The sequence below is a fragment of the Branchiostoma lanceolatum genome, chromosome 12 (genome assembly GCF_035083965.1).
Source record: "Branchiostoma lanceolatum isolate klBraLanc5 chromosome 12, klBraLanc5.hap2, whole genome shotgun sequence".
Taxonomy (NCBI): domain Eukaryota; kingdom Metazoa; phylum Chordata; class Leptocardii; order Amphioxiformes; family Branchiostomatidae; genus Branchiostoma; species Branchiostoma lanceolatum.
The window spans coordinates 13,345,155-13,372,716 of NC_089733.1; the positions used below are offsets into that span (position 1 = coordinate 13,345,155).

At 42.2% G+C, this 27,562-nt stretch overlaps 4 protein-coding genes across 5 annotated transcripts; 3 read left to right on the forward strand and 1 right to left on the reverse strand.

The window, feature by feature from the left end:
* The first annotated feature begins 277 nt into the window (after positions 1-277).
* LOC136445560 (serum amyloid A-5 protein-like) lies at positions 278-3,583 on the forward strand. The gene is made up of 4 exons (XM_066443621.1): positions 278-433; positions 1,806-2,004; positions 2,416-2,526; positions 2,809-3,583. Exons 2-4 carry the CDS (start codon positions 1,823-1,825, stop codon positions 2,948-2,950), a joined length of 435 nt encoding a protein of 144 aa, XP_066299718.1. The 5' UTR covers positions 278-433; positions 1,806-1,822; the 3' UTR covers positions 2,951-3,583.
* LOC136445559 (bifunctional arginine demethylase and lysyl-hydroxylase PSR-like) lies at positions 3,376-5,795 on the reverse strand. The gene is made up of 2 exons (XM_066443620.1): positions 4,556-5,795; positions 3,376-4,245 (listed from the first exon to the last, which is right to left on the reverse strand). The coding sequence occupies exons 1-2, from the start codon at positions 5,702-5,704 to the stop codon at positions 3,877-3,879; spliced, it is 1,518 nt and encodes a 505-aa protein (XP_066299717.1). The 5' UTR covers positions 5,705-5,795; the 3' UTR covers positions 3,376-3,876.
* A 168-nt stretch (positions 5,796-5,963) lies between these two features.
* LOC136445558 (molybdenum cofactor sulfurase-like) lies at positions 5,964-18,634 on the forward strand. The gene is made up of 15 exons (XM_066443618.1): positions 5,964-6,136; positions 8,270-8,426; positions 8,950-9,714; positions 10,105-10,181; positions 10,670-10,869; positions 11,299-11,415; positions 13,676-14,096; positions 14,758-14,933; positions 15,330-15,492; positions 15,825-15,912; positions 16,029-16,147; positions 16,618-16,739; positions 16,854-16,970; positions 17,632-17,736; positions 18,257-18,634. Exons 1-15 carry the CDS (start codon positions 6,004-6,006, stop codon positions 18,356-18,358), a joined length of 2,862 nt encoding a protein of 953 aa, XP_066299715.1. The 5' UTR covers positions 5,964-6,003; the 3' UTR covers positions 18,359-18,634.
* Positions 18,635-19,530: 896 nt separating this feature from the next.
* On the forward strand, positions 19,531-26,602 carry LOC136445960 (myeloid differentiation primary response protein MyD88-like). 2 transcript variants are annotated; one of them, XM_066444214.1, is made up of 6 exons: positions 19,531-19,667; positions 20,204-20,687; positions 23,304-23,441; positions 23,912-24,107; positions 24,682-24,773; positions 24,994-26,602. In XM_066444214.1, the coding sequence occupies exons 2-6, from the start codon at positions 20,366-20,368 to the stop codon at positions 25,140-25,142; spliced, it is 897 nt and encodes a 298-aa protein (XP_066300311.1). In that variant the 5' UTR covers positions 19,531-19,667; positions 20,204-20,365; the 3' UTR covers positions 25,143-26,602. The 2 variants fall into 2 exon arrangements, with proteins under 2 accessions (XP_066300311.1, XP_066300312.1); XM_066444215.1 differs by lacking the exon at positions 19,531-19,667 and adding an exon at positions 19,748-19,764.
* The last annotated feature ends 960 nt before the right edge of the window (positions 26,603-27,562 follow it).

Consider the following 27,562-nt stretch of genomic DNA (forward strand, 5'->3'; position numbering starts at 1 on the left):
GTCGGCCTTGTTCCCTGTTTCTGTTAAAAACTACGGAGGTAGTTTGTAACTGTTACAAACTACCTCCCTAGTTTTTAACATAGACGAGAAGCTAGAAAAAGTAACTACATTACCTCGTTTAAGCTTAAAATCCTATAGCCTAAAAGACTGTGTGGGTGGGTTTTTTCGTGCAGGATGCAGATGTGCACGTAACTTGTGCTGATTAGATTACAGTACAGCTGAGCAAGCGGAATTTACTTCCTTATAGGTCAGCAGATTTTACTTTCTCGAACGTTCTGAGAAACCTCTGGGAAAACCCCCTCTTGCTCGCCCCGCGTATATAAGGAGGGCACTGTAGAAGTCGCCGCAGTTCGGGGTTTGTGAGGTACAACTTGCGCCAAGTCTACTAGTCCAGTCCGGTCCGGACAGCGATTCAAATTTCTACGAATCTAAGGTAAGGAACCAAGCTTTACATTTAAAACCACTATGTCTATGATATTTTGAACTTTTACAGACCCTCATGTAGCAGTATTTGCCAGGTATTTTTTTCCCGTTTTAACGACGTTGGGTCTATCTTTTGTAGTGGTACGTGAGAGACTCGCTGTAAAGGTTTAAGAAATGTAGAAAGTATATAAACATGCAATGCTTGGATATTATTTTTGAGACATTCAAGCATGGCTTTTTCCAAACGTTTTCCGGGAAACATGTTTCAAAGATATACAGGATGCGGGCCATCTGGAGTTGAAAGCTCTCAAAATTCTAATATATTATCAACTTTAAAGTGAACACTCCTACATATGTATACAGTGCAGTTAGATTTTGTGCAATTTTTAAAACATTTTTTTTGGCGACGCGTCAGGGGCGAGCCAAATTTCTACTATATTGTGTGCAGATTGCAAGAATTCTAGGAATTGTACAGGAATGTGAAGGTCCATGGGACGATAACTCAAGAATGCCTTGATGAATTGTCTTCATGTTTTGTAGGTGGGTAGGTCTGTGGGAGACCTTGTAATGATTGGATTTTGGGCCCCCTAGCGACTTTCTATAGTACTGCAGGGGAACTTTCACTTTTCAAATCTCGTCTTCTGAACATGCTTTAGTCATGATTTTTAAGTGGTGGATAGCTCTTTGTTAGGAAAATATGTCCTGTAGATTTGGACCCCCTAGCGGCTTTTTCTGGAGCTACAGGAGCTGATTTTGACTCAAACTTTGAAAGAGAATAACGCAAGAAGGGGATGACGGATCATCATAATTTTTGGTGTGTAGATAGCTTAAGTGATGATTTACATAATAATATGCCAATTATGCAAATCAATATCTGATTGCATAATGAATGCATAATTAATGAGGACAGTTAATAAATCAGCTGCATTCTATTATAGGACTCTCAAACACATGACGTATGTGACTGAGAAAGAGATAAATATCGATACATATCAATTATGCAAATTAATACGTAATTTGCATAATTAATGACAAAATTCTATAAATCCATAGTGGTAAATGATGTGGATTTCATTTTTGCACCATTTGGAAGTTAAGTAAATGTGGCCACTATTAGACACAAATCTTGCATATGAGGGCCTCATTTACATAATTTATGAGGAAATGGTACGACATCTTTTTTTGTGAAAACAAGATTTTCATACATTGGACAACTTGTGTTAATTTGGTAAAGAAGGTGGTCGACTGATATGATTTATGCGAGTTCCTTATTTGCATGTGGGCTAAGAACAAAAACGTTAACAGAGACCACCGTCGCCATGGCAACATCTTTCTATGTTGCCAATCTTGTTTACAATTTTGAACGTTTATGTAATTCACAGTTGATGATATCACAGAGATGCGTCTTGTGCTCTTTGCCGTGTGTGTCGCGCTGTTCTGCGCAAGCGCCGACGCCTGGTTTGGCGGTGTTGGGGACGCCATCGGCCGAGGGTTCGACAGGGTGAGAGGGGCCGTGGGGTCGGCTGTGGACAGGACTAGAGAGGCTGCACAGGGCGCCGGGGACATGTACAGTGCTTACAGGTTAGTACTGAAAATGGGCTTACAAATTATTCCTCATTCCAGGGCGTTACCGTAAAAAAAGAAGGTTATATTTCTAATTTGTGTGCACGCGTGTGTGTGAGAGTGAGTTTAGAATGAATCAATCAATCAATAAACGAGTGACTAAGTATGCGTATGTGTGTGTGGCGTGTGTGTGTGTGTGTGTTTGTGCCACCGTGTCTGTGTGCCACCTGGTGTGTGTGTGTGTGTGTGTGTGTGTGTGCGTGCGTGCGTGTGTGTGTGTGTGTGTGTGTGTGTTTGAACAAACGTGCATACTGTACCCAAAATGGGCTTAAACTGAGAACTAGTTTGTGTGCGCGCGTGTGTGGTAGTGAATGTGTGAGAGAGAGAAAGAGAGAGAAGATGTTTCATTTTTTTCTCTCCCATTTTCAGGGACATGCGCGATTCGAACTGGAAGAACTCTGACAAGTACTTTCACGCCCGGGGGAACTACGACGCCGCTCAGCGGGGGCCCGGTGGCAGGTGGGCCGCCGAGGTCATCAGGTGAGCCGCCTCACTTACTACTCCTTTAATTAGACCCTCAGAAGCTAACGAGAAGCAGTTCTGCATTCAATACACTCGCCTCTTGGTTAGATTTCCACATTGCCTTTGTAGTAAGCTCTTTTCTCTGTCTTTGAAACCATATCTTCGCTCTGTCGTGCTATATGAATCTCCAAGCAGATCAGTGGAAGTTAATTTTGTCCCGTCGTTGTGTACGTTGTTTGTAAAGAGGGTGTTTACGGTGTTTGTCGATCCAAAAAGTTAAACATGTTCCTCTCGCCACAGCAACGCCAGGGAGGGCTACCAGAGCGGGTTGAGCGGACAGGGGGAGGCGGACACCCGCGCCGACCAGGAGGCCAACAACTGGGGCCGTAACGGCGGCGACCCCAACCGCTACCGCCCGGACGGACTCCCCGACCGCTACTGATTCCACCGCCTAGCGCCGCCCATCGGATCCAGACAGCTCAGGACAACAACTGATCGTGCATCACTTACGATTGTAGTATGATGTTCTTGCAATTGTCGTGCGATCGCAAATCAAATACATTTTTGGCATAGTCATGCATGTGTCCTGCAATATTCAACTGTATTACTCTTAATCTTAGATCGTTGTCTGCAGTTAAGTCTGATTGTTAGATTATATATAACCTCCTTAGTCTGACACAGCCTGCTTGAAAGTTCTACGACATAAGAATCGTATGACTATCCACGATGAATACGACCGCGCCGTTACGAATTGAAAGCGACCAACGTAGTTTTTGTTTTACTACAAATGTTTCTGACGTCAAACGCGATTGACATCAGCCAGTATTAGCTAACCGGCTTGAAATAGATGAAGCCCACATCAATACGTAGTATCATTGTTTTGTTTTAATTCTGAATACAGCATCTGTTTTTCAGAACACCGTCTTTACAGAAGATAATCTTTGTTGTGCAAATAAATGTACATGTTGCTGGGAATAGAACCCTTCCTTGAATTTCAATAAAATAACAACACTTCGATGTGTGACAACACTTCAAAGTGTTACGCAACTTTGAAAGTTGTGATCAGTTAATGAGATATTTTTCTTGTTATCTTTGCCAGTCAGTTCATATCATATCGATCACCTTATAAAAGGGGGTGGCTGAATGTAACCATTCCAGATTTCTGTCTTTTAATCTTGTACTTACATCTTAATTTGCACACATTGCAAGTTAGTAACAAGAGTCCCTCTGGGCTCACCTTGTGAGTATGAGGTGAATTAAGAAAATTTCTTTTAGAATTCTTAAAGAAAATGTGCAGGCTACAGTATATAGTACATGCAATACAATGCAAATTTGACTCTGAGGTCTTTTATGAGCAAATAACTTTATCTATGGTATCTTTGTCAAAGAATCAGAATCACTAAACTGTTGGAGCAAGTCTAGAGCACGCGGATCTTTCAGGGCATTTATCCTTAACTCTTGCTTCACGACTTGGATGTTGGACTCGTCCACAAAGTTCCCAGAAACAGCAAGAGATTTGTCCAGGTTTTCTACCCGGTGGGGGCAGCCCGCTGGAACGAACAGCAGCTCTCCTGGTTGGAGGATGCACTCCCTCGGGTGTGTTTGACTCAAGAGAGGGTACTTCTGTACGTCTGGGTTGAAGACATCCACATCAAAGGTCGGGTCCGTGGAATGATTGTAGCAAGGATACAGCAGGGGGAGGTCTTCCTTTTGGAAGAACAGCCACCTTTTCCTCCCCTGAAAATTAAACATGAGAAACATAACTTTATTGTTCGAAAATAGATACAAAGTATCGCAACTACCTCCGGAAGAAATATTACTAAAATCATTGCCAATATGAATATATCTACATGTACTAATATTTTGTAATGTGAGAGTTGTAAACGTTCTTGCAATTGTGTATAAATTGACCTACATGGCGAAAAATATGAGTAGGGCAAGATAACAGTACATGGAAAATATCAGCATATGTGAAAGGTAATTTGAAGATAATTTTTGTCATAGGTAAGACATGACATCACAAAATGAAATTTGACAGAATCTTCACCTGAAAGAGGGCCATCCAAAAGTTTGATCCAAAAGCATCCACGTGAAGACCCCCGGACAATCCCGAAGGAGCAACGAACAAGCTCGGCCAGCTGTCTCTGTACAGCGATCCTTCGCGGGTTTTCTTTAAGAAATCGTGACAGAAATACTTCGGAACTGTCAGCTCTTTTGAAAGTTCTGTGCAATGGATTGGCAAGCTCCAGTCAAAGAGGTATAATTTCTGTGTGTTGTGTTCGTCTAAGGAGTCTATAAAGTCAGACACTTTCATTGTTCGTGCAGTTTCTAACTGAGCCCATTCTGCTGAACCATGGACAACGTGTTTCACTGAAGCTTCTTTGTGACCAATCATTGCCCTCAAGTACTCGATCGTCCACTGCGAATGTGTCATATCTTCGACTACATCTGTAATCACCACAGGTGTACTTGTAGAGGAATATTTCTTGAAAAATTTGTCTGCACTCATAGAATTTCCCGACACTCTCTCTACTGTCATAGGGCTTGGAAACGAAAGGTCTTCTTTCTCCTTCCCTGCTAGATTTTTGGTTACTGCCGTTTGTATGCTTATGGCATCTAGCTGCTTTTTAACTTTAGCAAGCAGCCATTGAGTGTGTTTAGAAGATGAGTTGAGACTCAGTGACTTATGTAGGCATGTTTCTGCATCCTGATATTCCCCCATCATATCGTAATAAGAGGCAAGCGCTGACAAAATCCCAGCTTTTTCAAGTCCAGTGGTAGTCATCAGTTTGTGCTTGAGACGACATATCTCGGATTTTAAGAAGATTCGGGCTTCCTTCGTTCTTGCTACGTGTAGAAGTCGTGTGTTGGGATTTGAAGAATTTGGGAGGGTTTCTTGGACGGTGTTTATCCCCTCTCTTCGCCACCACCGCGCAAGAGAGGCCTGTGCCGCTGGTTCGGGGTCTTCCCAGAAATCTTCATCGCTCTCACACAGTTTGGCGCGCTTTTTATTGGGCCCTGCGCCAGGCAAAGAGACTTGCCTGATATATTTTTGACGTCGCCCCTCCTCCTTTTCTTCGCAAATATGGCGTACACTCTCTTCGTCTTCGCTTTCATCCGAGCTGCTACCTTTGCCCGTGTCTCTTGGTGGCCACTCGGAGATTTTTTCGCAATCAGAATTCACGGGTTGACTCATGGCGGTCAGAAGAAAACGACGAAATGTTCCTGATGGTTTATTTTGGTCACTTGGCCGCCATGACAGTTTCTGATCTTCCAAAACAAAGTCACGTGACAAATAGTTTCGAACCCTTTTCTAGAGAACATTTCTACATTTAAGACAAAAATATATAAAAAAAGATGATTTAGAAAAGTTTAAAATGTTTTGAGCGTCTTTTTGTGATTGTCATTGGTAAAAACGGCACCAAAGTTGTTATCATTTCGTCCGCCCGGTCGTTCACCCCTCCGAACTTTGACCTGCAGAAAGTTTGAAACAAAATGGCAGACAAGTGGCGCAATGTTGAACATCGACAGAGGAAAAAGGCCGATTTTCTGAAGAACTGCGGCAAACTATACGGATATGGATGGAGGATAGACAAGATGCAAGAAGAGGAGTTCGACAGACTCAAAGGTGAACCAATCTAACTTTCTTTTGAGCCAAAAAATGGAACGTTAATCTACAAGTTGTCAACAGGTTTGTTGTTTACGCAAGCTCAGCCAAGGCACACGCCAATCTAACCAGTAATGCTACTCATCTCACAAAAGTAGGATTGAAATAGATGGGGTACCGCAATGTAGAGAAAATAGATAGCCTTTCTTTAATGTAAGACGCAACGCCGTTGATAAAGTATCATGGTGATCAATGATACAATTCTTAAACGAACAAATATTAGATAAGTTTTCAAACTTTTTGTTGTAAGTTGTAACGTTAATAATTTACTTCCAACCAAGGGCTTTGGGTGTGTCAACTCAACACAGAAAGGTCGAAAACTTAATCAACTGTACTGCATGATATTTGTTGTTGTTGTTGTCCTTGTTTAACGTCTATTATTTCGTTAGACATGGTCTCCAGGTGCTGTGCTGGTCGCTAGGTTTCAGTTCTTGTTGATTTCTCGCTAGGTTTTTAGCACTTGGTGACTTGAGGTAGCGTGTTGCTGGATGTGTTTCAGTTGAGCACGTCGAATCTGCGAGTGCTCTCGATGTACTGGGAGAATGTTCTGTACATCTGTGTGTTGATTACGTCTGTGAGGTCTTCTCTCATTCCAGCTAGAGTGACGATGTCCGTGTGTCTGTTCTCCGCTGGCGTGCCGTAGGTCTCGTATGTGCTTTCGATCTCCTGCAGCATTTGGTGTCTTTCCCTTTCATAGCGGGCGCAGTGGTACAGGAAGTGGTTGGTAGTCTCCGGGGCGTCGCAGTTAGGGCAGTTTGGAGACGTCTCAGGGTTCTTCCAGTTTTGGTAGGCATTGAGTTTTGTGTGGCCACTGACTAGTCGGTTGATGTTGATTTGTGTGCGTCTCTTTCCAAGTGCTTTTCCTTTCTTCTTCATGTTCATGGCTATCTTCTGCATGTGTTCGCTTTTTGTGTTCAGCTTTGTTCTTCGGTCCCATCTCATGTGTGCTTGAGTTTCAATGTGTTTCGTGGTCTGTTGTCTTGTCCATGATGCGTTCGTCTGGATGTTAGCAGCTTCAGCTGCTGCTAACTTTGCCTCTTTGTCTGCAATCTCGTTGCCGGGTATGCCCATGTGACCGGGACACCATGTGAACTGTATTGTGTGTCCTTGTAGATGGAGGGAGCGTAGCTTGTTTCTGATGCTATGTACAAGGCTGTTGTATGCAGTGACTTGCTGTGTACCTGTGACTGATTCTATTGCAGCCTTGCAGTCACATAGGATGAGGACATGATTAGCGGTAGATGGTCGTCTGGAGAGTGTTTCTATGGCTAGGTGAAGACCTTCCAGCTCCCCTTCGTAGTTGTTGGATTTGCTTGCCACTGGTTTACGCACTGCAAAGGGTTCAGTGCTTCCCCATTGTTCGTAAATGACAGCAGCACTGCCGGTGGGGCCGGGATTTCCCAGGGCAGAGCCGTCTGTGAAGACGACTGTTGTCGGTTGTCTGTTGTCTGAGATGTTTTGCAGCATGTGTATGATGTCATCTCTTGCTTTGTCCTTTCCACCTGTGGTGTGAGTTGTAGGTGTGAAGGAGCCGGTTATGGTGCCCATGGCAAAGGGGGGTAGTCTTCTGTCGTAATATGGTTCCTTGTCTACTGTGTGTTCCTCTAGCTCTTCCCTCAGCTCATTGAATCTGGTCTGTAGCAGGTGCAGCTGGGATCCCGTCTGGTTGGCTGTTTTTTGAGACTTCATGTGTGTGATGGCGTCGTAGATGGGGTTTCCTGTGTGCTTTGTTGCCATTCTCAGGTAGCTCTGGGCTTGTCTGCATGTGAGATGTATGTCGATCGGTGGTACCCCTGTGATTGCTTCCAGTGCTTTCACTGGAATATTTCCCTTTAAGACAAAAAAACTGTTACGATCGTACATTCATGGTTTGAGCAATAGGGCTACTTCTGGGATGATCGTGAGAAAAAAGTGCAATCTAAAACCCTTAATCATATTTCGGCTGATTTCGTAGGTAGGTCCACTTGTAATTTTCTAGCTCTAAGAAATTGAATATCACCATCACAGATGAATGTTTGGAATGACACGCTTGAATGACATGCTTGACATTTTGTTTCATCAATTTATTTTTCCTGTTCTTGGTCTCTGTTGTAGGAATGGTGTACTTGGACCACACAGGCACCACACACTATGCACAGAGCCAGCTGGACGCCTACATGAAGGACCTTCAGACGAATGTGTATGGGAACCCACACACCAGGAGTGCCAGTAGTCGTCTCACCACAGACACCATCGACCAACTCAGGTTCAGGTGAGGACTGGAATTTTGGAATCTTTCATTTTTGTATGGGGAAGGGATGGGTAGGATATGCTACATTTGCTCACAAAATTTGCTTTTCTAGTCTTAGAGTTAGATGGCTTTCTGGTTAATAAAATAAGGAAATAGTGATCATATTACAATCATGCAGAGGCAGTATGGTTTAAAATGATTAATTAGGCAGAATGGTTTAAAATGATTAATTAGATAACAGTAATTTCTATAGTAAACTGTTAACCCTCATGGGTCTAATCTGTGTATGTAGACCCACTGTTCAGTGGTTTGAGTCCTGTCTGGGCCCAGAACTCTGATTTGCTCTTATTTTGTTTAAATGATTAATTTGCATATCACACCCCTGAGTGGTTGGAGCCTCAAAAACTTCTTGTTGATAAGAGTATAGGGTCCACCACCGTGTGCATCTGCATTACCCTATCAGCCAATAGTTAGAAAAAGTGTAATCCTTCAAATCAATGGAAGCTGACTGGTTTACCATACATTTTCAACCTTCTCTCCACAGAATTCTTCAACATTTCAACACAAGTATTGAACATCACAGCGTCATCTTTACCTCAGGCTGTACTGGTGCCTTGAAGCTTCTTGCAGAATCTTTCACCTGGGAAGATGGGAGCATCTTCTCCTACCTGGAAGACAATCACACCTCCGTCTTAGGGGTCCGTGAAGTTGCGGCCAAAGAAGGAGCCAAAATAATGTGTGTTTCAGAGCAGGAATTGCTAGGATGTAGTAACATGGATGGCAAAGGAAGTCCACTAAGTAGAACAATTACTGCAGAAAAGAACAGCAGCATAGAAAACTGTACAGCAAACAACAGCGTTCCTTCCCATTTTCCAGGGAAAACACACTCCTCCAAGGAATCCGAGAGATCGGATTTCATTAACGCTACCTCAAGGAGTGGTAGGCAATCTCATCTCTTTGCCTACGCGGCCATGTGCAATTTTTCAGGACGAAAGTTTCCCCTTGACTGGTGCAGGAAAATCAAGAGGAAGCAGTTCTCCTTGTGTGAGGAAAGTGAGGGAAAATGGTACACATGCCTCGATGCTGCTTCTTATGTCAGTACAAACCCTCTTGATCTAAGTTCCTGCGAGGCGGACTTTGTGACGCTTTCCTTTTACAAGATATTCGGCTTCCCGACGGGACTTGGCGCGCTGATCGTACGTAAAGATGCCGAGGACACCTTGAGGAAGACGTACTTTGGTGGCGGTACAGCGCTGGCTGTTACAAGTAACGGAAGGTTCTACATCCCCAGACCAAATCTACATGACAGGTTACTTTCATTCACCATGATTATCCTAACTCTGGCTATTTAGGCCGCATAAATTTGTTTCTTTGATTCTCAGACATTTTAAAGTGAAAATTCAGCAAGAGAAGAACACAAGAATATACTGGGCTGGGAGGAAAACATGAATGTGACTGAATACATGTATAGTTTATGTACCAGGTTGCAGGCTTTTTTCTCAGACTGCTTTTGATTTTATGTTGATTTTCCAGTTCAGCTCATTTTTTGTAAATCAAATATTATATGCAAATTGGAATGTTGTGGCCTTGTTCAGAATATGTACAAAACTTAATATTAAGTAAAGCTGATTAAGTTCAAGCATACTTAGTTTAAGCTATAAATTTGAAAGCCAGAATTATCTTTTGTTGTTTCTTGCAGGTTTGAAGATGGCACCCTTCCTTTCTTAGACATTATAGCTCTCAGACATGGATTTGACACCCTGGAGAAGCTTACTGGTAGGAATACAGTACATTTGCATTGGTGGTCTATAAAAGTGCCCTAGTTAGAAGAAAGTGTTAAAATCCTTTCTCTACCATATGTTGTATGGGACAGTACTCATCTCCATTTCATCATCCCTTGGGCCACACAGTTGTGCAAGTACTATTGCAGGGGGTTAGTCGAATGGTTGTACTGTGTGTTCAACTACCATACTCTTTCTTGTTAATTAATGCTGAGTGCTAAGCAGAGAAGGCAGTAGTACCATTTTAAAACTTTTCCTTACTGCCTATAACCACAACCAATAGAGAATTGGTTGCCCAACTTATAGTGTGGTATAAGTCTTTGGTATGATCAAAGGAACCAGGGACCAAATCCACAACCTACTGCATGGAAGGTGAGTGGTCATTGCAGTCACCAGCCACCAGGTCTTCTTCATATATCAGACGTTTAAAATTTCCTCTCTAGTTCTAGTTTGTGAAGTGACGAGTGTTGGATCCTGTTGCAGGAGGAATGCTGCATGTATCCCAGCACACCTTCAGTCTGGCCCAGTACGTCTACCTCCAGCTGACATCACTCACGCACCACAACGGGCAGCCAGTCGCAGTCGTGTACACGGACACAGACTTTGATGACATCACCACACAAGGCGCCATTGTGAACTTTAACCTCCTGAGAGCCAATGGGGACTTTGTGGGATATTCAGAGGTAGGTGTGGGAATTATTTTTTTAAATGTTCATTTAACAACGTACTAAGCACTAGTACTATTGTTCAGGGAGGCCCAAGCACACAAACATAGATCAGGGATGACAAATCAAAAAATCTTTGAGGTTCAAACTTCAAAATACTGAAAGTCAAAAAAGTCCAAAATACTGAAGGGCGATGTTATCTAAATCATCTAAGGGACCACCAAAAAGTGGTCACATTAGCCAGATGGTCCTTATGGCATGTATGGAGAGGTGGTCACTTCTACAGGTTTGCTTGTCTAACAATGGCCAGGTGGTCCTTATGTAGAGGTGGCCACTTGTACAGGTTTGACTGTACATGTATATCAATGGCCAGGTGGTCCTTATGTAGAGGTGGTCACTTGGACAGGTTTGACTGTACAATGTATTCCCAATGCTGATGTATTGCAGGTTGATAAACTGGCGGCCTTACATGATATCCACCTGCGGACAGGGTGTTTCTGTAACTCTGGTGCCTGTAGCAGACACCTGGGCCTCAGCAACCAACAAATCAGGGAAAACTACCAGGTGGGAAACTATGAATATTCTCTCCCAAGTCCCTAATCCTTGTTTTGACTGTGTACCATTGCACTGTGCCTGGCACTTTTGACCAATTCCTGAAGGCATTCTGTCCATATCTGTATAGCTGGTATTGCCACCCTTTGGTGTAACACACTTGTCTAGCTTTGTGGCAGCAGCTGGTTATATTATACTGAATGATCTGTCATACCTAACCTGTGCATATCTAGCTGTAAGATTTGTTGTCTAATGAGGATGGCCATACTGTACTTGTTGTCAACGACTCTGTATGGTCACATGCAAGTCATTGGAAGTTATAGTAGGATTGGTCTGGACCAATCGTAGGGAATTACGCTGGAGGAAGCGACCTCTGACCTCCGCTCGTGCTATGCTCACAAAGCGAAATCCGCCGCTCCGTGCGGCCGGCTCGCCTCCCTTGCAATGTTAACGCAGGGCCGCGGTGTGCAACCACAGTAGCGTGCGGGGACTCCCAGTAACGTTGTCCACCTGGATTCGCAGTTCTAAGCTAGAGTTTCACCCGAAGACTGATTCCGGCTGTCTCTACACTGTTCGTAATCTGTGGCGGCGTTCTGCAGCGAGGTTTCTTCACCAGCCTGGGACTGTACACCCGCCTGCCCCATGTGAGTTTCCCCGACATATACATTTTGAACCTTCATCAAGCCTCTCAACCTACCGTGCGACGTTTCCCAACTGCCGAGGCACACGAAACTGCCAAGAAACCTGCGGTTTGCCGTCCCACAATAGCGTATTTACAGAGAGTCTACAACGATCGGACCGACAGCCCCCCTCCCTCACTCACTTCCCGCGCTTGAGGCGTGGTCTCGCGAGACTTCGGCCCGTGATTTGAGCAGCCATGTTTCTTCTCACGAACTTAGCAACTTATACACGAGCTTCCACGAGCGGTAATTCCTCATCGCACGTCCTTCTCCCTTTCCACCCGTACCTACACGGTCTACAAGAATGCGGTGTGCATCTACAGCAGCGTACTCAAGGCTCCCCACTCCGCGTCGATGCGACTTAACCTTCCGGTCCGACTCGGAGTCCGCGGCAGCGTCCTGCAGCGAGATCGTCATCAGCCTGGAAATTACGCACACCCGAAACTCTTGACTCTTTCCAGTAGAGTAGAATAGATTAGAGTAGTTGAGCACAGCCAGATTGACAGTTCATCAAGATCAGCTCCAGCTGCGTGCCGAAGACCCCCAGTACCCGCCCACGGCCGACTTCACAGTACTAAGTTAGAGCCTCACGCCGACGTACCCTTTCCGGTTTGTCTCTACGCTGTTCGACAGTGCCCGGCCGGTGACGTCCTGCGGCGCGTTCTTCACCAGCCTTGGACACTTTTTTATGAACTTGAATATCTAGCTACCTTCTAATCTAGATTCAGCACTACCACTACAACTAACTACTTTTCCGCTACGCGGTTTGGGGCCCTCACTACCCTCGGCTTGGCCGTTGATGTCTCTGTACAACCATTATAAGCCTCTACCACAGAGCAGTTTCACAGATTAAAGACATCACTTGCCCCAAACCGCCTAGCTTTCTCCTTGTTTTGTCTATGTGTACGTAAGTGTAATTATAGTAGGATTGGTCTGGACCAATCGTAGGGAATTACGCTGGAGGAAGCGACCTCTGACCTCCGCTCGTGCCATGCTCACAAAGCGAAATCCGCCGCTCCGTGCGGCCGGCTCGCCTCCCTTGCAATGTTACCACCATCCCGCCCTTGCTGCAATCTCAACTTGTATCTTAAGAACTCATAAAATTGTTTAAACTTACCAACACTGTACGTAATACATTACAGTTTGTGTTGTGACCGCCAAGACCACAGTCTTTGGCCGTTGATGTCTCTGTACAACCATTATAAGCCTCTAACACAGAGCAGTTTCACAGATTAAAGACATCACTTGCCCCAAACCGCCTAGCTTTCTCCTTGTTTTGTCTATGTGTACGTAAGTGTAATTGATGACGTTTGAATACCTCAGTAAAAACAGTTGAGAATTTGTGGAGACTTCTTTGTTGTGTCTTAATGTTGTTTACAGCTCTTGACTTTTGAATTTATTTGTTTGAACCTTTGTTTCTTCACAAGAAGCTCAGATCGGTCTGCAGGCCGCTTTTCCTTGAGGCCAATTGACAATTTATGACAATACATACATGTAAATGTTGGCTATGTCTTGTTGGCTAACCTCCCTGATTTTACATTTTTGGGAACGCTCAATGAGTTAAAAGGTGTCGTTTTTGCTTTCTTACGCAGGCTGGCCATGTTTGCGGTGACGACAAAGACCTGATTTCTGGACAACCAACCGGTTCTGTCCGCATCTCCTTCGGCTACATGTCCACATTTGAAGACGCGCAGTTCTTCCTAGACTTTGTTCAAGAGTGTTTTGTAGAAAAATCCCCCAAAATCACAGGTGCCGTTAATGGTCAGAATGAGCAGTACTGCAATAAGGGGCTAACTTCGAAGGTGAATGTGCACTGTACAAATGAAGGGCTAGACATTGAGGATGACAAGAAAGGAACAGAAGAGGATACTAGTAGTACCTTACCAAAGACGTCAGCAACCCTCCAGTCTTCAGGACTCAAACATGGACGTAAGGATCAAGCAGATGGTCCTCTAGAAGATCATAGGGATTCCTTCAAGAAGGAAATTGTGGAGAAAAGTTCTAAAGGCCAAGGTAAGAGCAAAGCAATATTGATTAGGTTGACCGTTGACCTTGCCTTCCATCCAACTCATCCACAGATTGCTATTGACCCACTTTTCTCTCAAGCCTTAAAATCTACCAGATGCCAACCACCATGATAGCCTTGGGGCCCAGAAAGCATAGTCAGGCAAGGTAGCCAGGCCTGGTAGACAGCCCAGCCTTTTCCGCAAACCCAGATATGATGCATATTCTATTTCCTTGGTTCTATCATAATTTTATTTTAAGTAAGAGGACAACAGAAAAACAGGGGGATGGGAGGAAAACTTTAATGATAATGATAATAATAATAATAATCTTTATTGCATGTTCGTTCCCCAGGGGGATAGATGCGCAGGAAGCCATAGGGGCCATACTTGGTGTAATTGAGAGAATAGAATAATAAGAATATTTAACATTAACATTGACGTCTAATACAAAACTAAGCACTATACTAAATCTCCTACTGTATATCTAATATGACTACCACTGAATTTTTTTTTTTTTAAACTCACAGGGTGTGTGTACACTCTGACTTTTGGCTCAGACTTTGTTTTCATGTTGATCTTCCCATTTAGCATTACCGTAGTTTAAAAATCAGAGAACCATCAAGTTAAATTGGTGTGGCATAATCATTGTCTGTCTTTGCCATATGTAGTACTGGACTCTAGCTACCAAAGTCTTGATGTGAGGGGCAATGAGACTCAGAGAAATGTGCCTCAGTCAACCTGGAGGAAAGAGAAGCCTACAGAAATCAGAGAGTTGAAAGAGCCAGTACAGCGGTACCTCACGAACATCTTCCTCTACCCTGTCAAGTCTTGTGGCGCTTTTGAGGTTTGTTTGATTTCGATAACACTTTCTTTGTCATAGAAGCAATGCTGAAAAATTTGAAACATTTTGCTTAGTAGCATCTGCCAATTTGAGGGGTCCTGCATGCCCCTGGAGCCTGATTAGCCGCTTAAATCTACGTAATTCTTTGCCAGACCGCTCAAATTTTGTGTATAATTTGTGCACTCTATATAAGGTATAGTTGGCATCTAAATGTAGCAGAAAGTAAAGCTAGCAGAGAGTGTTGGCAGTATGCATGCAGACCCCCCATTTGAGCTCTGTTGAAAATGTTTAATTGATTGATAAATTGATAGATAATCATAATCATTTCTCTCCACTGTAGCCAAAGTACAGGGTAAACAGAAATACGTTCTGTTTTCACTGACTGTGAACACTTTGCAGGTGAAGTCATGGCAGCTGAGTGCTCGAGGCCTGATGTACGACCGTGAGTGGATGGTCGTCAATGAAAGCGGTGTTTGTCTCAGCCAGAAAAGGGAGCCCAAACTCTGCCTGGTCAGGCCTGCCATCTACCTGACTGAAGGAGTACTGCAGCTGTCAGCTGAAGGTGATAATGTTGTTGCCATTGATGTTGTTACCTTGGTGAAAATGGAGGCGCTGTTTTCGGTCTTTGTGTTTGTTTGCCTTGAAGTGTGTCCGAAGTTATTTGAATTTTGTTGAGTGATAGGATGTGAGAAGGAAGAAGGGGTCCAAAGTTGCATAGGTAGGAAAATGCATATTAGACAGAATTAGCGAGAAGTTTACAATAATGAATGAAACAGGACATTCACAAAAACTCTCAATATTTCACGGAGCTATGAGAGCTTCGATTTCTTGTGATCATTGACTTGTCGATTTTGATGAATGACTTCAGGCTAACGTTTTGGTACATTTATACAGGAATGAAGCCGTTGGATGTGCCCCTCAATGCTGCAAGGATTGGAGATGTGGAGGCTTCCATGTGCCAGAGTAAAGTGTGTGGAGACAGGTACGTGAGGCAACACCAATTCATTTGCTTGGTTCTTCGTCATATTGAAGTAAAAATCTTTGAGCAGAAAGGCACCAGGATTTGGAAAATCTAATTAAATTTATTTCTTTATTCAGGATAACAGGCCTGGACTGTGGAAACGAGGCAGCTGATTGGTTGACGATATTTCTTGGACGACCTTGCCGTCTGGTTCGACAGAACCCCGACTCCGACAGGGACTGTAAGGTCAATAGAGGTCAGAATCATTTCAAGGTCATTCGGTTGCACATACACTAGTTCTAAAGCCATCTACCATGTTTTGAACTACATGTAAATCTGAAACACTTTGGGTACAGTTAGGCCAGTCAATATGATTTTGTTTTTGGATTCACTGGTTAATTTTTTTTCTGATTTGCAATAAAAAGACCACCTAATACATACCATTCTGTCTTGTCATCCTACATGTATGTAGTTGAATTTTTTTTTTCCATTTAGCTACTCATCAATAGTTGAACATTCAATTCTGGTTTGAAACATTAACGAACCCAATATGCTGATTTTGTGGCGCCTGTAGTAGCATTGCAGCATGCCTGATTTTTGTTTAACCTTCAGCTCTCTTGTCTTCCTGCAAAACTCAGAGAATCAAGAACTTGAATTGGTGAGGCCTGAAGGAAAATGTTTTTATAATTTTGATGCTTATTGACATGTGCCCTGTCTTTACTATAGATGGAGGTAACTCAGCAGACGGGAAGTTTTCCCTTTCCCTGGCAAACGAGTCTCAGTACCTGCTCATCTCTCGTCCGAGCGTGAGGGAACTACAGCAGCAGATCACAGCCAACAGCAACTTGGTCAGTTCAGTAACAAAAAATGTTCTTTCCACACCATATTGCATATGAGATGCTGCCAATTTACATTTACCCAGTCCTTAGCATTTCAATTTCAGCCTTTGTTTTCTCCTGCAGGCCATCCCCACAGAAGACCTGGTGCTCCGTTTCCGGGGCAACATGGTGATTGACAGCGGGCAGCCCTATGAGGAGGACGATTGGTCAGAACTGATGATTGGGCAGCAGCAGTTTCAGGTTGCTCTTAGAATAATTACTACTGTCAATAGACTACAATATTTTTTCTGAATATGAGAGTCCTTTTTTGCAAGATTAAGGTTGAGCCGTTTGAAATTTGCCCCCTTAAAATGCATGAACCAGCATTTCAGAGGGTTATTAACTAGTTTTGGTATTTCTTTGGAGACTAAGGTGCCAGATTCTTCTGTTTGTTTGTTCCACATAACTCAGGTAAAGTGCCTTTAGACATAACACACCATTTTTGTATAGTAAGTACAGGCTGTGTAAGATAGGACTGTGAGGTTTTATTCCCTTGCCAGGTAGGACCCCTACTCTTTTCTATCAAACGGTGGTGAGACCTTGAACGTGTTTGAGGTGTGACTCTCTTCAAACACAGGCTTAACGTCCCATTGAAGAAGCTATCCCTAGCCTAGGCTAGGTACTCATTTTCCCCGCCAAGTCTTGTGAAGGAATATGTGTAGGCTGCCTTTCCTAAGGGCCCAACATTGGGGCCTGCTAAGATTTGAACCCAGAACCTTAAGATTCTAAGCCTCTTCTTAGGTTCCTCTCAGCCTCAGTTTCATGCTGACAGATAATGAGAAAAAGTCAAAGTAGGAGAGAGCCCCTGAATTAAGTTTAATTGTGTTGGCAAACTAAATATTCTTCTTCTTGTAATCCCCAGTCTCGAGGCCTGTGCAGTCGATGTCAGATGGTTTGTTTAGACCAGGCAACCGCTCAGCGCAGCAGAGAACCGCTCATGACCCTGCTTCGAGTCCGCGGCAAGAAGGTTATTTTCATCTTTTTCCCAGCCCCCTTCACAGATCTGCTAGGTGTGGCTGGTGTTTATTTTTGGGCGGTGTGCTGATTTACGATTTTCAACATGGGCCAGTTTCTCCAAAGCTGAAGAGTTGTCTAGGCGTGTGGAACCCAGCATTTACAGAATCTAGCCTGTGTTGAAAATTGCAAATCAGCCCTTACCCCAAATATAGACGCCAACCACAGCGAGAAGGGCTGCAAAGCAGGCTGTCTTTTTCCCCAGTTTCTAAATTGTGAGAGAAACATTCGAAAATAGAAAATAAAAGATTCATTTAGAATATGTGTGTGATGATAATTTTTTTACGACTTTACTATTCAGTCTTCAAATATGAATATGAAAACACAATGCTACCTGGTCAGGTGTAGTTGCAGTGGTGCCGGTTTGAGACCTTTGTCGGATGTTTATTCTTTTCAATTTTGAAAAAATTGAAACCATCAAACATTGTTATGACATAAAGGATAACTATATTCTCTGTTACACCCCCCTCTAGGTCCCATTTGGTATCCACCTTGTAAACAACATGGCCGACACAGAACCATGCTGCATCCAGGTCGGAGATGAGGTCACTCCTGTTACCATGGCAACAGTTTGACGACAATCAAATTTGACGAAATTTATCTACAGCAATCACGACATATACCTACACAAGATAACAATCACTATGCACGTATGATTAGATTGAACAAGTACTCATGCAAAAAGTGATATGAACGTATATATATGTATGTTCAATTTGAGAATATGACAAAATTGTCACAAAACTGGGGGAAAAAATTCTATAATTGTCAAAACTGTTGGGCAACCCTTATGTCTCACAGCAAAATATAATGTAATGTTGCTGGTCGAATGAAATGTTTTAATCTTTGAATAAATAAATAGATAAACCTATAAGAATAGATATATGTAGCCCCACCTTTGAGCAAGGAAATTTTGAAATACCTGCTGCTATTTGAAATAATGTTTTTACTTTGGATACATTACAAACATCCAAAGATACGACATGTATATACCGTATAGTATATTGTTTGAAAGTAAGATTCTATGTCAGAAATCTGCAAAGCGCAAAAAGTTGCTCTACAAGTGGAACTAAACCATCTTTTGGGACACTAATACATGTAGATTTATCTGATCAAGTGTAACAAATGATTATGATATATATTATATTATCTAGTAATTGCAACATCATTAGAAGAAAATGACATTGCAAGCACAAATAAACAACTGTTAATAGTAAATAGCAAAGTTGCCTCTTTTATTTTCTAAAAATAAAAGGTCTTCCCTGCTCTGTGCAACTGCCTCGCCCCTGAGGTTCCACCAAAAATGCCTTGATGGCATTTCATAACCCATCGTCTCTGTCACTTATTTCCCTCTTGTTAACGATCATCGCCTTTTGAAACAGTTGTCCCCTTTTTACCTGTATTAGCACATTTTGTTACCCTAAGTTTAGTAGCATGTGATCCTTCGTGGTGTAGTTAATTAGGAACCTGAGGTGGTGGACTTTCTTTTTATACTTTTTAAAACATTTATCATTATTAAACGTTACTGTTGTAATTGGAATGTTACTTCATATACGTTTCTGCTTCATGTCCGACCACAAAATAGTTATGAAACACTCGTATATGATATCGACCGATAAGTGATATGGCGACGACCGTTTTCAAAAGGTACGAAACGGACACGCTTGTCTCCGCCACAGAGGCGTCGCAAAAAATATCAACCAAATCAATCTCGCGCGAGTCTCGCGAGAGTTGACAACACGGAAGTAAAACTTCCTACCACCATGTTGTTCCTACACACGTAGTGAGGTTTTCCCCACCCACATGACTGTGCGACAATACAACCAAAAGCCCCGATATAGTCCAACGAAGATGTCGTAGTTTCCGACGAAGTTTCCTATGAAGGTATGTGACTTTAGAGAAGACTATAACGTAGTAAGTACGTAAGGGAGACCGCAAGTGTGTACGTCTACCCGGCCGTATCTAAAGCTGAGGAGAAAAGGTGGGGGTTTCTTTGCAACTTACAAATGCTTGGCATTGATGAGTCCCGTAGATATCCTGCTGCGTGTGTGTCGTGGTGATAACAATCAGTGCGTGGTGTGAGTGTGTGTGTGTATGTGTATGTGTGTGTGTGTGGACTTAAAAATAAAAGTTGATATGTGTGTGAGTGTATGCACGTGCGTGTGTTCGGTGTACGCGTGTGTATATGTGAGTGTATGCGTGTGTGTGCGTTACATGTGTGATTGGTGTGTTGTGTATGTGAGTGTATGTGTGCGGTTTCTCTCTCTCTTTGTGTGTGTGTGTGTGTGTGTGTGTGTGAACCCAATTGGATCTGGTCTGTACTCGAGTACAGTTACAGTGCAAAACTGGTGGCATGCTATTAAAGGTTTGATGCACACAAAAAACAAAGGCTTCAATAATAATGTTTTTCTTCTTTACAGATGGGAATATAACAATGACACCTCACAGTGACATAAATTACAGCATCGGTTGATCCAAAATTCTTCGCTAATTCCGGACGAAAATTTTGCCTGTCAAAGAGGAACTTCAGATTCTTGCACTACTCCAGCGGTTAATCTGATTGGCTGGAACCACCCGTTACCATGGCAACAAACACGCCATCACAGGACACCGAGGGGGAGAACTATGACAGCATCCCTGCACGTTACCTCGGAGTACAGACGCGTAAGAAGCTCGCGTTGTGGCTCAACCCTGCTCGTGTTGCGGGTACGAACTGGGAGGACCTCGCAGACGAGATGGGGTTCGAGTATATCGAAATCGAGAACTTTAAGATGAAGAGTAGTCCGATGTACGATGTGCTACATGTCTGGTCGCTTAAGGAAAACGCAACCGTAGGACAACTCATCCAGATGCTGAAGAGTATAGAGAGATTTGATGTACTTGATGAAATACAATCTTCACTAGGTAAGTACTGTAGGTTCATTGAAGTTAAATGCTAGCAAAATTTCCTGGCACAGTCAAAATCAGTGGTATATCACAGGTAAGACCTAGGAAGCAAGTGTTGTGTTTCCAGTCACCCAACTGACCCTACGAAAACCTTCCGACCCAAGCTTATTTATTTTGTGTTTATTAAACTGCAACTTCCCCTTCTAATACACATGTATTGTGTGCAGGTGAAAAGGGAATTACTTAGTGTAAATAAGCCTTTGATTTCTATAGCAACTAAATAGGTAGTAGGTTATTGATAAAAGGTTAGGGTATAAAAATATATATAAGACCTTACACAAAAAGTTTGGGAACTTAATTTCAGGTGATATCTCTGTTGTTATAGTGCTGTAACAGGTGTACTACTAGTATGTCAATTCATTGTAGTTGTACCAAAAATCATTTGAAATTGATCATTTTTACCCTAAAATTATGCCCCATATGCTAAGTTGCGTTTCAACTGGATTGTGAAGAAAAAGTGTTTAATTTTGCCTCAGTCATATGTCTGTTTTATTTCCATGATTAGCACTACTGTGTTTAACATCATCAGAAAGCTTGGTTGAAAATGATATATCTGGTTAGTAACGATTGCTCTTTTGAGCAATGAAAACTATGACTGATTTCGTGGGTGGGTCGCCCAGAAAAACACAGAAATTTCTCCAGCAATTGTCAAACACATTGTTGTCAGGGAAATTTCAACAGTTTTTATCATGACCCACACATATGAACATAATCAAGCTTTCCAGTGATATATAATACAATTCAGTTAATAAAGTAACAACTGAGGTATGATTGACCAAAATCAAATTTTCAAACTTTTTAGATCTAGTATTATATATTGATAGTTTTTTTAACCTTCTCCCTGCTGCCTAAGGCCCAATTTACACTTGTTCAATGAAACTGTAGTACTACACATGGTAGTCTACTACTGTAGTAGACTTCAGATTTGCGTCCACTTTACACTCCACAACAGGAAGCCTAGCAGGACGCCTGCTGTTCCTGGTTGTCACGAAACTGTAGTGACCTACATTGTGACCTTTGAAAATTCGTGTGAGGAAATTTCAGCATGTTTTTTATTTGTGAAAAGGTAGGGGTTTTGTATGATGCGAAATACCAAGAAAAAGGGCCTGACAGCTCGGTTTTACTGAGAAAACTTAAGAATGACCGCAGATGACCCGAAATGGAACGCGCGATCAGTTCGAATTACGTCAGATCGAACATGGTTGTTGCCTTCGAAGTGTAGTCTACTACCTCTGTACTACAGTTTCTCTTTACACCCGGTTCGAAGTCTCGCAGAATCTCCGCCGAAGTGTAGTACTACTACCCCCGAGGCTGTAGTAGACTTCTGCAGTAGTTTTCTTTTTACACCCAGAAAAAAGCTGTAGTCTACTACAGTAGTAGACTACCATGTGTAGTACTACAGTTAAAAGGACAAGTGTAAATTGGGCCTAACTCTGCTGTAACCAATAGGAAATTGGGTGCTTCAAAGGTTCTTAAGTAGATGGAGCATACTTATTAGTGACTTATAGTAAGACTTAAACGTACACCTCCTACTTTCTAACATTTTCTCAAGAAAAGGCACCCAATCTTTGTGTACCTAGATACTGAAAATCTTTATGTCTTGGTTCCTGTTTCTACGTTATCTGGACTATACAAAGACAAAATACAGAAGTGGAACTGGAAGTGATGATTCTAGACAAAAGCTGGTTGGTACATGTCGCTGGAATGTGTGTCATTTTTCTTTTGTATTAGAGTCGATTCCACATTACCGAGAGGGTGCTTGTTGCCTTTGTTCTAACATTTGTAAAACCTTTGTAACAATCTAAGGGAGATAAGTGACTGTTTAGAACAGTTTCCAACATTCATGTGATGTTCTAAATAGTTTCTGCTGTGTTCCAATATGTTAGACAAATTTCTAACATTGCACATGTTATTTGTATTATTTTCGAAACTGTTGCAACATAGGTTGATCATTTGTTCCTACATGTTCCAACATTATAACAACATGGTATAACTGGGTCAGTGTGATGGGAACAGGGCAATTCACACATTCCTTCAAAGTATAGGGGATTAGGCCTGGGTGCCATGCATAGACACCTGAAGACAAAAGCTCCAGACGTGAAATCTAAAAATATACAGAGGCAGACAATAGAGTGTGATTAGCACCTACTTTTATGGGGGCAATTACCCAAATCTGCCATTTGAAAAATGATGCAAATTATTCCAACATGTTCGAACAGTGAAACAATCACATAGATGTTTGAAAATTGTTCTATTTAAAGAGATATTTGTGCAATTACTTTCCAAATAGTTCCAACATATATAAATAAGTTCAAACATGTTTAAACTTTCATTCTTGATTGTTTGAACAATTTAGAGCTATTTTGACTGGAATAGTCTTTTATCTAAAATTGTTTGAACTCACTAGCAATATTACCTGAAAACCCTCTCGGTGACATGGAATTGACTCTAAAGATGAAGGAAAATACATGCATACGTTCTATTGTATTTTACTGTCTGGTGGAAAGACTGGGCTTAAGAAAGAAGAAGACAAAAATGCAGAAGTAAACTTAAGGTTATTTGATTGTGTTGCAGCCAAAGACATCAGTAAGTACAGAGAAAGGTCCTCGTCACCTATGCCAGTCCAGGTTCCTGAGGTCAGTACGGGTAACTACCCCAACCTACCAACCACCTCTGAGTTACACGGCATCACGCTACAGGACGATCCTGAAGGTAACACTCCCAGTGTTGCACTTACAGTACAACACATTATAGACAGTATTCAGCTTTGAACAATGTTGTGAACAAATTAATACAATTAGTAGTTTATGGTTCCATCTAGAGCAGAATGCACTGTGGGTGATATGTCAAAAGGTGAATTCCCCTAACTTATATACAGTTCTTGCCTTGTCTAAACCATGTTTGATGTGTTTTGTTAATGCTTTAGGGGCCTTAACCTTTGACATATTACGCTTAGTGCATTTCACAAACCATAAACCCCCTTATTGCTCAGGTTGTTTCTCTAAGTTAACCATATCCCTGTTGCCTAACCCTGTTAGGTTTGCTTAAGTCTGGTTAATGAATGGCCGGTTCAGCCATACCCTAGATTGGTTTGGTTTTCAGCCAAGTATATTTTCAAATCTAATAACTAAGAAATTGAATTGTTGTGACTTTAAAGTTGTACCCCTTCCCCCCCCCCCCAGGTGTCCACAAGGAGTTGTTCGACGCGTACGTTTGTTACTGTAAACAGGACCGAGACTTCGTCATCCAGATGGTGGAGAGACTGGAGAGCTCGCAGTCCGGTCCCAGCGGCCGCCGCCTGAAGCTGTGCATCGACGACCGCGACCTTCTCCCGGGCACGGCGTACCTCACGGTCACTGCGGAACTCATCGAGAACAGGTAAACTAGTCCTTGGGCGTAATTTTGGGCCATTTTTCACCAGCAACTTTAGCCTTGGTGTGGCGTAACAGTTAGATCATTTGTCTCAGAACCAATAGGCTCCAGGTTTGATGCTTGCCATGTGCAATTCAGCTTTGCTACGAATAACGTATTTTGGGCAAGCACACGGGGTCACCCCTAGTCTTCTCAATAAATGTGTTGGGTTTTTTCACAAAGGTTTGACGCCCTAAAGCTTCCTCATGCACGCAGGCCAGCTGGCTTTACGCCACCCCCCCCCCCCCCCACCCTCCGATAGGACAATGCGACCTGTCGCGTCCAGACCCCGGGCGCAAACTCGGGCCGCTGGCTCCACGGAATTTGAACCCAGTTGTACCTAGTCAACCAAACTGGTTTGTTACCCCCAAGGGCAGTTTACCGGTTCTGAAACAACAAACACCATCAGTGAAGGTTCAAGACATCCAGGTGATAAGATTTGCAAGGAACAGTTACTCATTCAGTGACTGTTGCTTTGCTTGAGCAACAAACCAATTCAAAGCTTTATGATTGCATCTTTCTCTTGTTATCTTTTTGCCAGGTGTAAGCGTATGGTAGTGGTGCTGTCCCCTGAATTCCTGAACAGTCCAGAGTGCGACTTCCAAACAAAATATGCCATGAGTTTGTCTCCAGGTACGTTTACTACTTTTAGCCATGCCAATGTTATTTCGTTGTTTATGAGACATATCAAATTACTGTCAAACCTGCCAAAGAAGACCACTCAAGAGACCAATAAAATGTTTTTTCTCAATACCTTTCATTACTAACATTACAGTTTTTTCATATATCTGTAAGTATAAACAGCTTTGCTAGGAGATTTTTCTGAACATCTTTTTTTCCATTCAAACTTCAGGAGCAAAGAAGCAGAGACTGATTCCAGTCATGTACAAGCAAATCGAAGTTCCGCAGTTGTTACGCTTCGTCACGGTCATCGACTACGTCAAGGAAGAGCTCAAAAGCTGGTTCTGGGTTCGACTGTCAAAGGCTCTCTCTCGCCCCTAAAACACAACATCGAATTGTGCAAAACTGTTTTTCTATCATTCCACAAACAAACAAAAACACTCAACATACAGATTTTTGACCAACTCTTAGTCAGCTATTCTGGCCCATTCTGACACTACATTCCAGAAAATGTAATCTCAGGAATAGGTCAAAGGTGCTTGGAAGTTTGTAATGTCCCCTGTCCCGGTTCAGAGATGTTTCCAGAAAGTCATACGTGAGAAGTGAGTGGGCTATAAATCAGAATACTTGACAAAGTCCAAAGAGTCAGTCAAAAATTCAGAAGTTGTGTGCTTTTCTTTGTGTGATGTGTAAAAATTTCATTAAAATTTTGAAATATGTTGTCCAACAACATAGATTAGATTTCATTCTGAGACATCCTATGGACACCATTGTTCTCTCAGCAACTCCCAAATCAAGACAAAGAGATTTGTAACGTTTGATTTGATGTTTTCAGTTGTACACTGAGTTATTATTTTGTGTCGAATTTCAAGTCTGAAATAGGAGGTGCTTTAAGCACGTTTTGTACAGTTCTCTGCAATTTAGTCTTTGGGCTTTGGGCTACATATGTACTGTGTACTTTTAAGTTTGTGATCAAATGAACCAGTTCCTCATCACCAGAAGCACTCTAAAGCCCCCCTCTCACTGGACAAGCGGCTTGATGGCTGCATTGCTGCATCTGAAATTGGATTTGTGTTACCCTTGACTTTATGATGGGAATATAATTCAAAACGTACAGGTAGGAATAGAAAGACAACAAAACACACAAAGCTAGAAAAGTTTTTTATCGATGCAACTCATTGAGTGCACTGTTAAATCATGTGGTCGCCAACATGCTGTGTGTCCAGTGAGATAGGGGACTAGGGGTTTTAAAGGAGTGCCTTAACATCACATTCAGGATAGGAAGAGCATTCACACAATATGCACAGCAATCTACATACATTTGAAGATCTTCGTGTCCACGACACAATGAAATATTCTCTCATCTCATCATTTTTATTGTTTTTTTTCTGTTTTAACTTTACTGCTAAACAATTCTATAATGATGCTTGGTGCATACAATTACAAACAGTATCAGTTATAGGCAACTATTCGTTGTATCACATAAAGATGGAAAATACTGAGATTCATTTATTGTACAATAGTATCGTTGTTCATTCCATGATTTTTGTACTTTGTATTCACAATTATAGTTCTTACGGGCAAAATGTAAAAACTGGGAATTGGATGGAAAGGTGGTAAATAACAAATGTATGGTAGTTATTAGGGAAGTTGTATAAAATTTACTTTTTTTCACCGTGTCATTCGGAAATTTGGTGTTGTATAATGTGACATTGTTCAGTAGGCTATGTGGGAAGACTTGGGTTAGATAAATTGCGGAAAAATACTTATGTAAGATAAAATACTGATATAAGCTTAAAGGTATGGGACCAAAATAAAACAAACAAGGCCAAAAGGGTAAACTTTGTAGCATGACAGGATGTCTGATTTTTAAAGGAGATTTAGAGAAAATGTGGCTTTGAGAAAAAAATACAATTTTCTATTCGGCACATACACAGCAAGGGGCAGTTCTTAACACATGCAAGAATCTTAGTGAGAATTTCTGTTTAAATTCCAAATGTTTGGCTGTACATTTACCCACCCCATGATCACTGATGGTCATTCCAAACCCTGAGAAGTTGATCACTGCATGCTCAAGTCGGGTTCATGCTTAAATCCATGTGCAAGCAGAGAACGTGAAATATATGTGGAATGTGACCAGTAAATTCTATATGATAAAAAAATATATGTTTGGAAGAAAACGTTCATGTCTTTGTCTCTTTGTGAGTGTGTGTGTGTATGTGTGTGTGTGGAGGGTAGCCTTGAAAAAAGGATGAAAAACTTAGTTGTTACTTGACACCCCATAAGAAAGTGAAGTATTGCTGTTCTTATTTTGTGCTTATCTGTATGTATGTATGTATGTGTGTGTTTGTGTGTGTGTGTGTGTGAGTGTGTATGTGTGTGTGAGTGATTTCATAAACCTGCTGCATTCCCTCAAAGGACTATTTAAACACGTGACATTTGTAGCTAAGGAAGAGAGGAATGTTAATAAATAAGAAAATTTGAAAATGAAGACCTAATTTGCATGATATATGAGAAACTATTATGATTCCATACTGGCGTCAGAGGGCAGTAGTCAACCGCGTGGCCAGCTCTTGGAAGGAGCCATCATCTGGTGTCCCACAAGGTGGTGTTCTGTCTCCTTACCTTTCTCTTCTCTTTATGAGCTCAAGAACAACAGTCCATCTTGACACCTTCAACATGGGTTATGCGGACGTCTCCATGTCCAGAACCCTTTCAGTGCTTCATGCCAACGAAGACAAAGCACTTGAGGAAGAGACATCTCATCTCAACTCGTGGGCAGACTCCAACAACATGCTGCT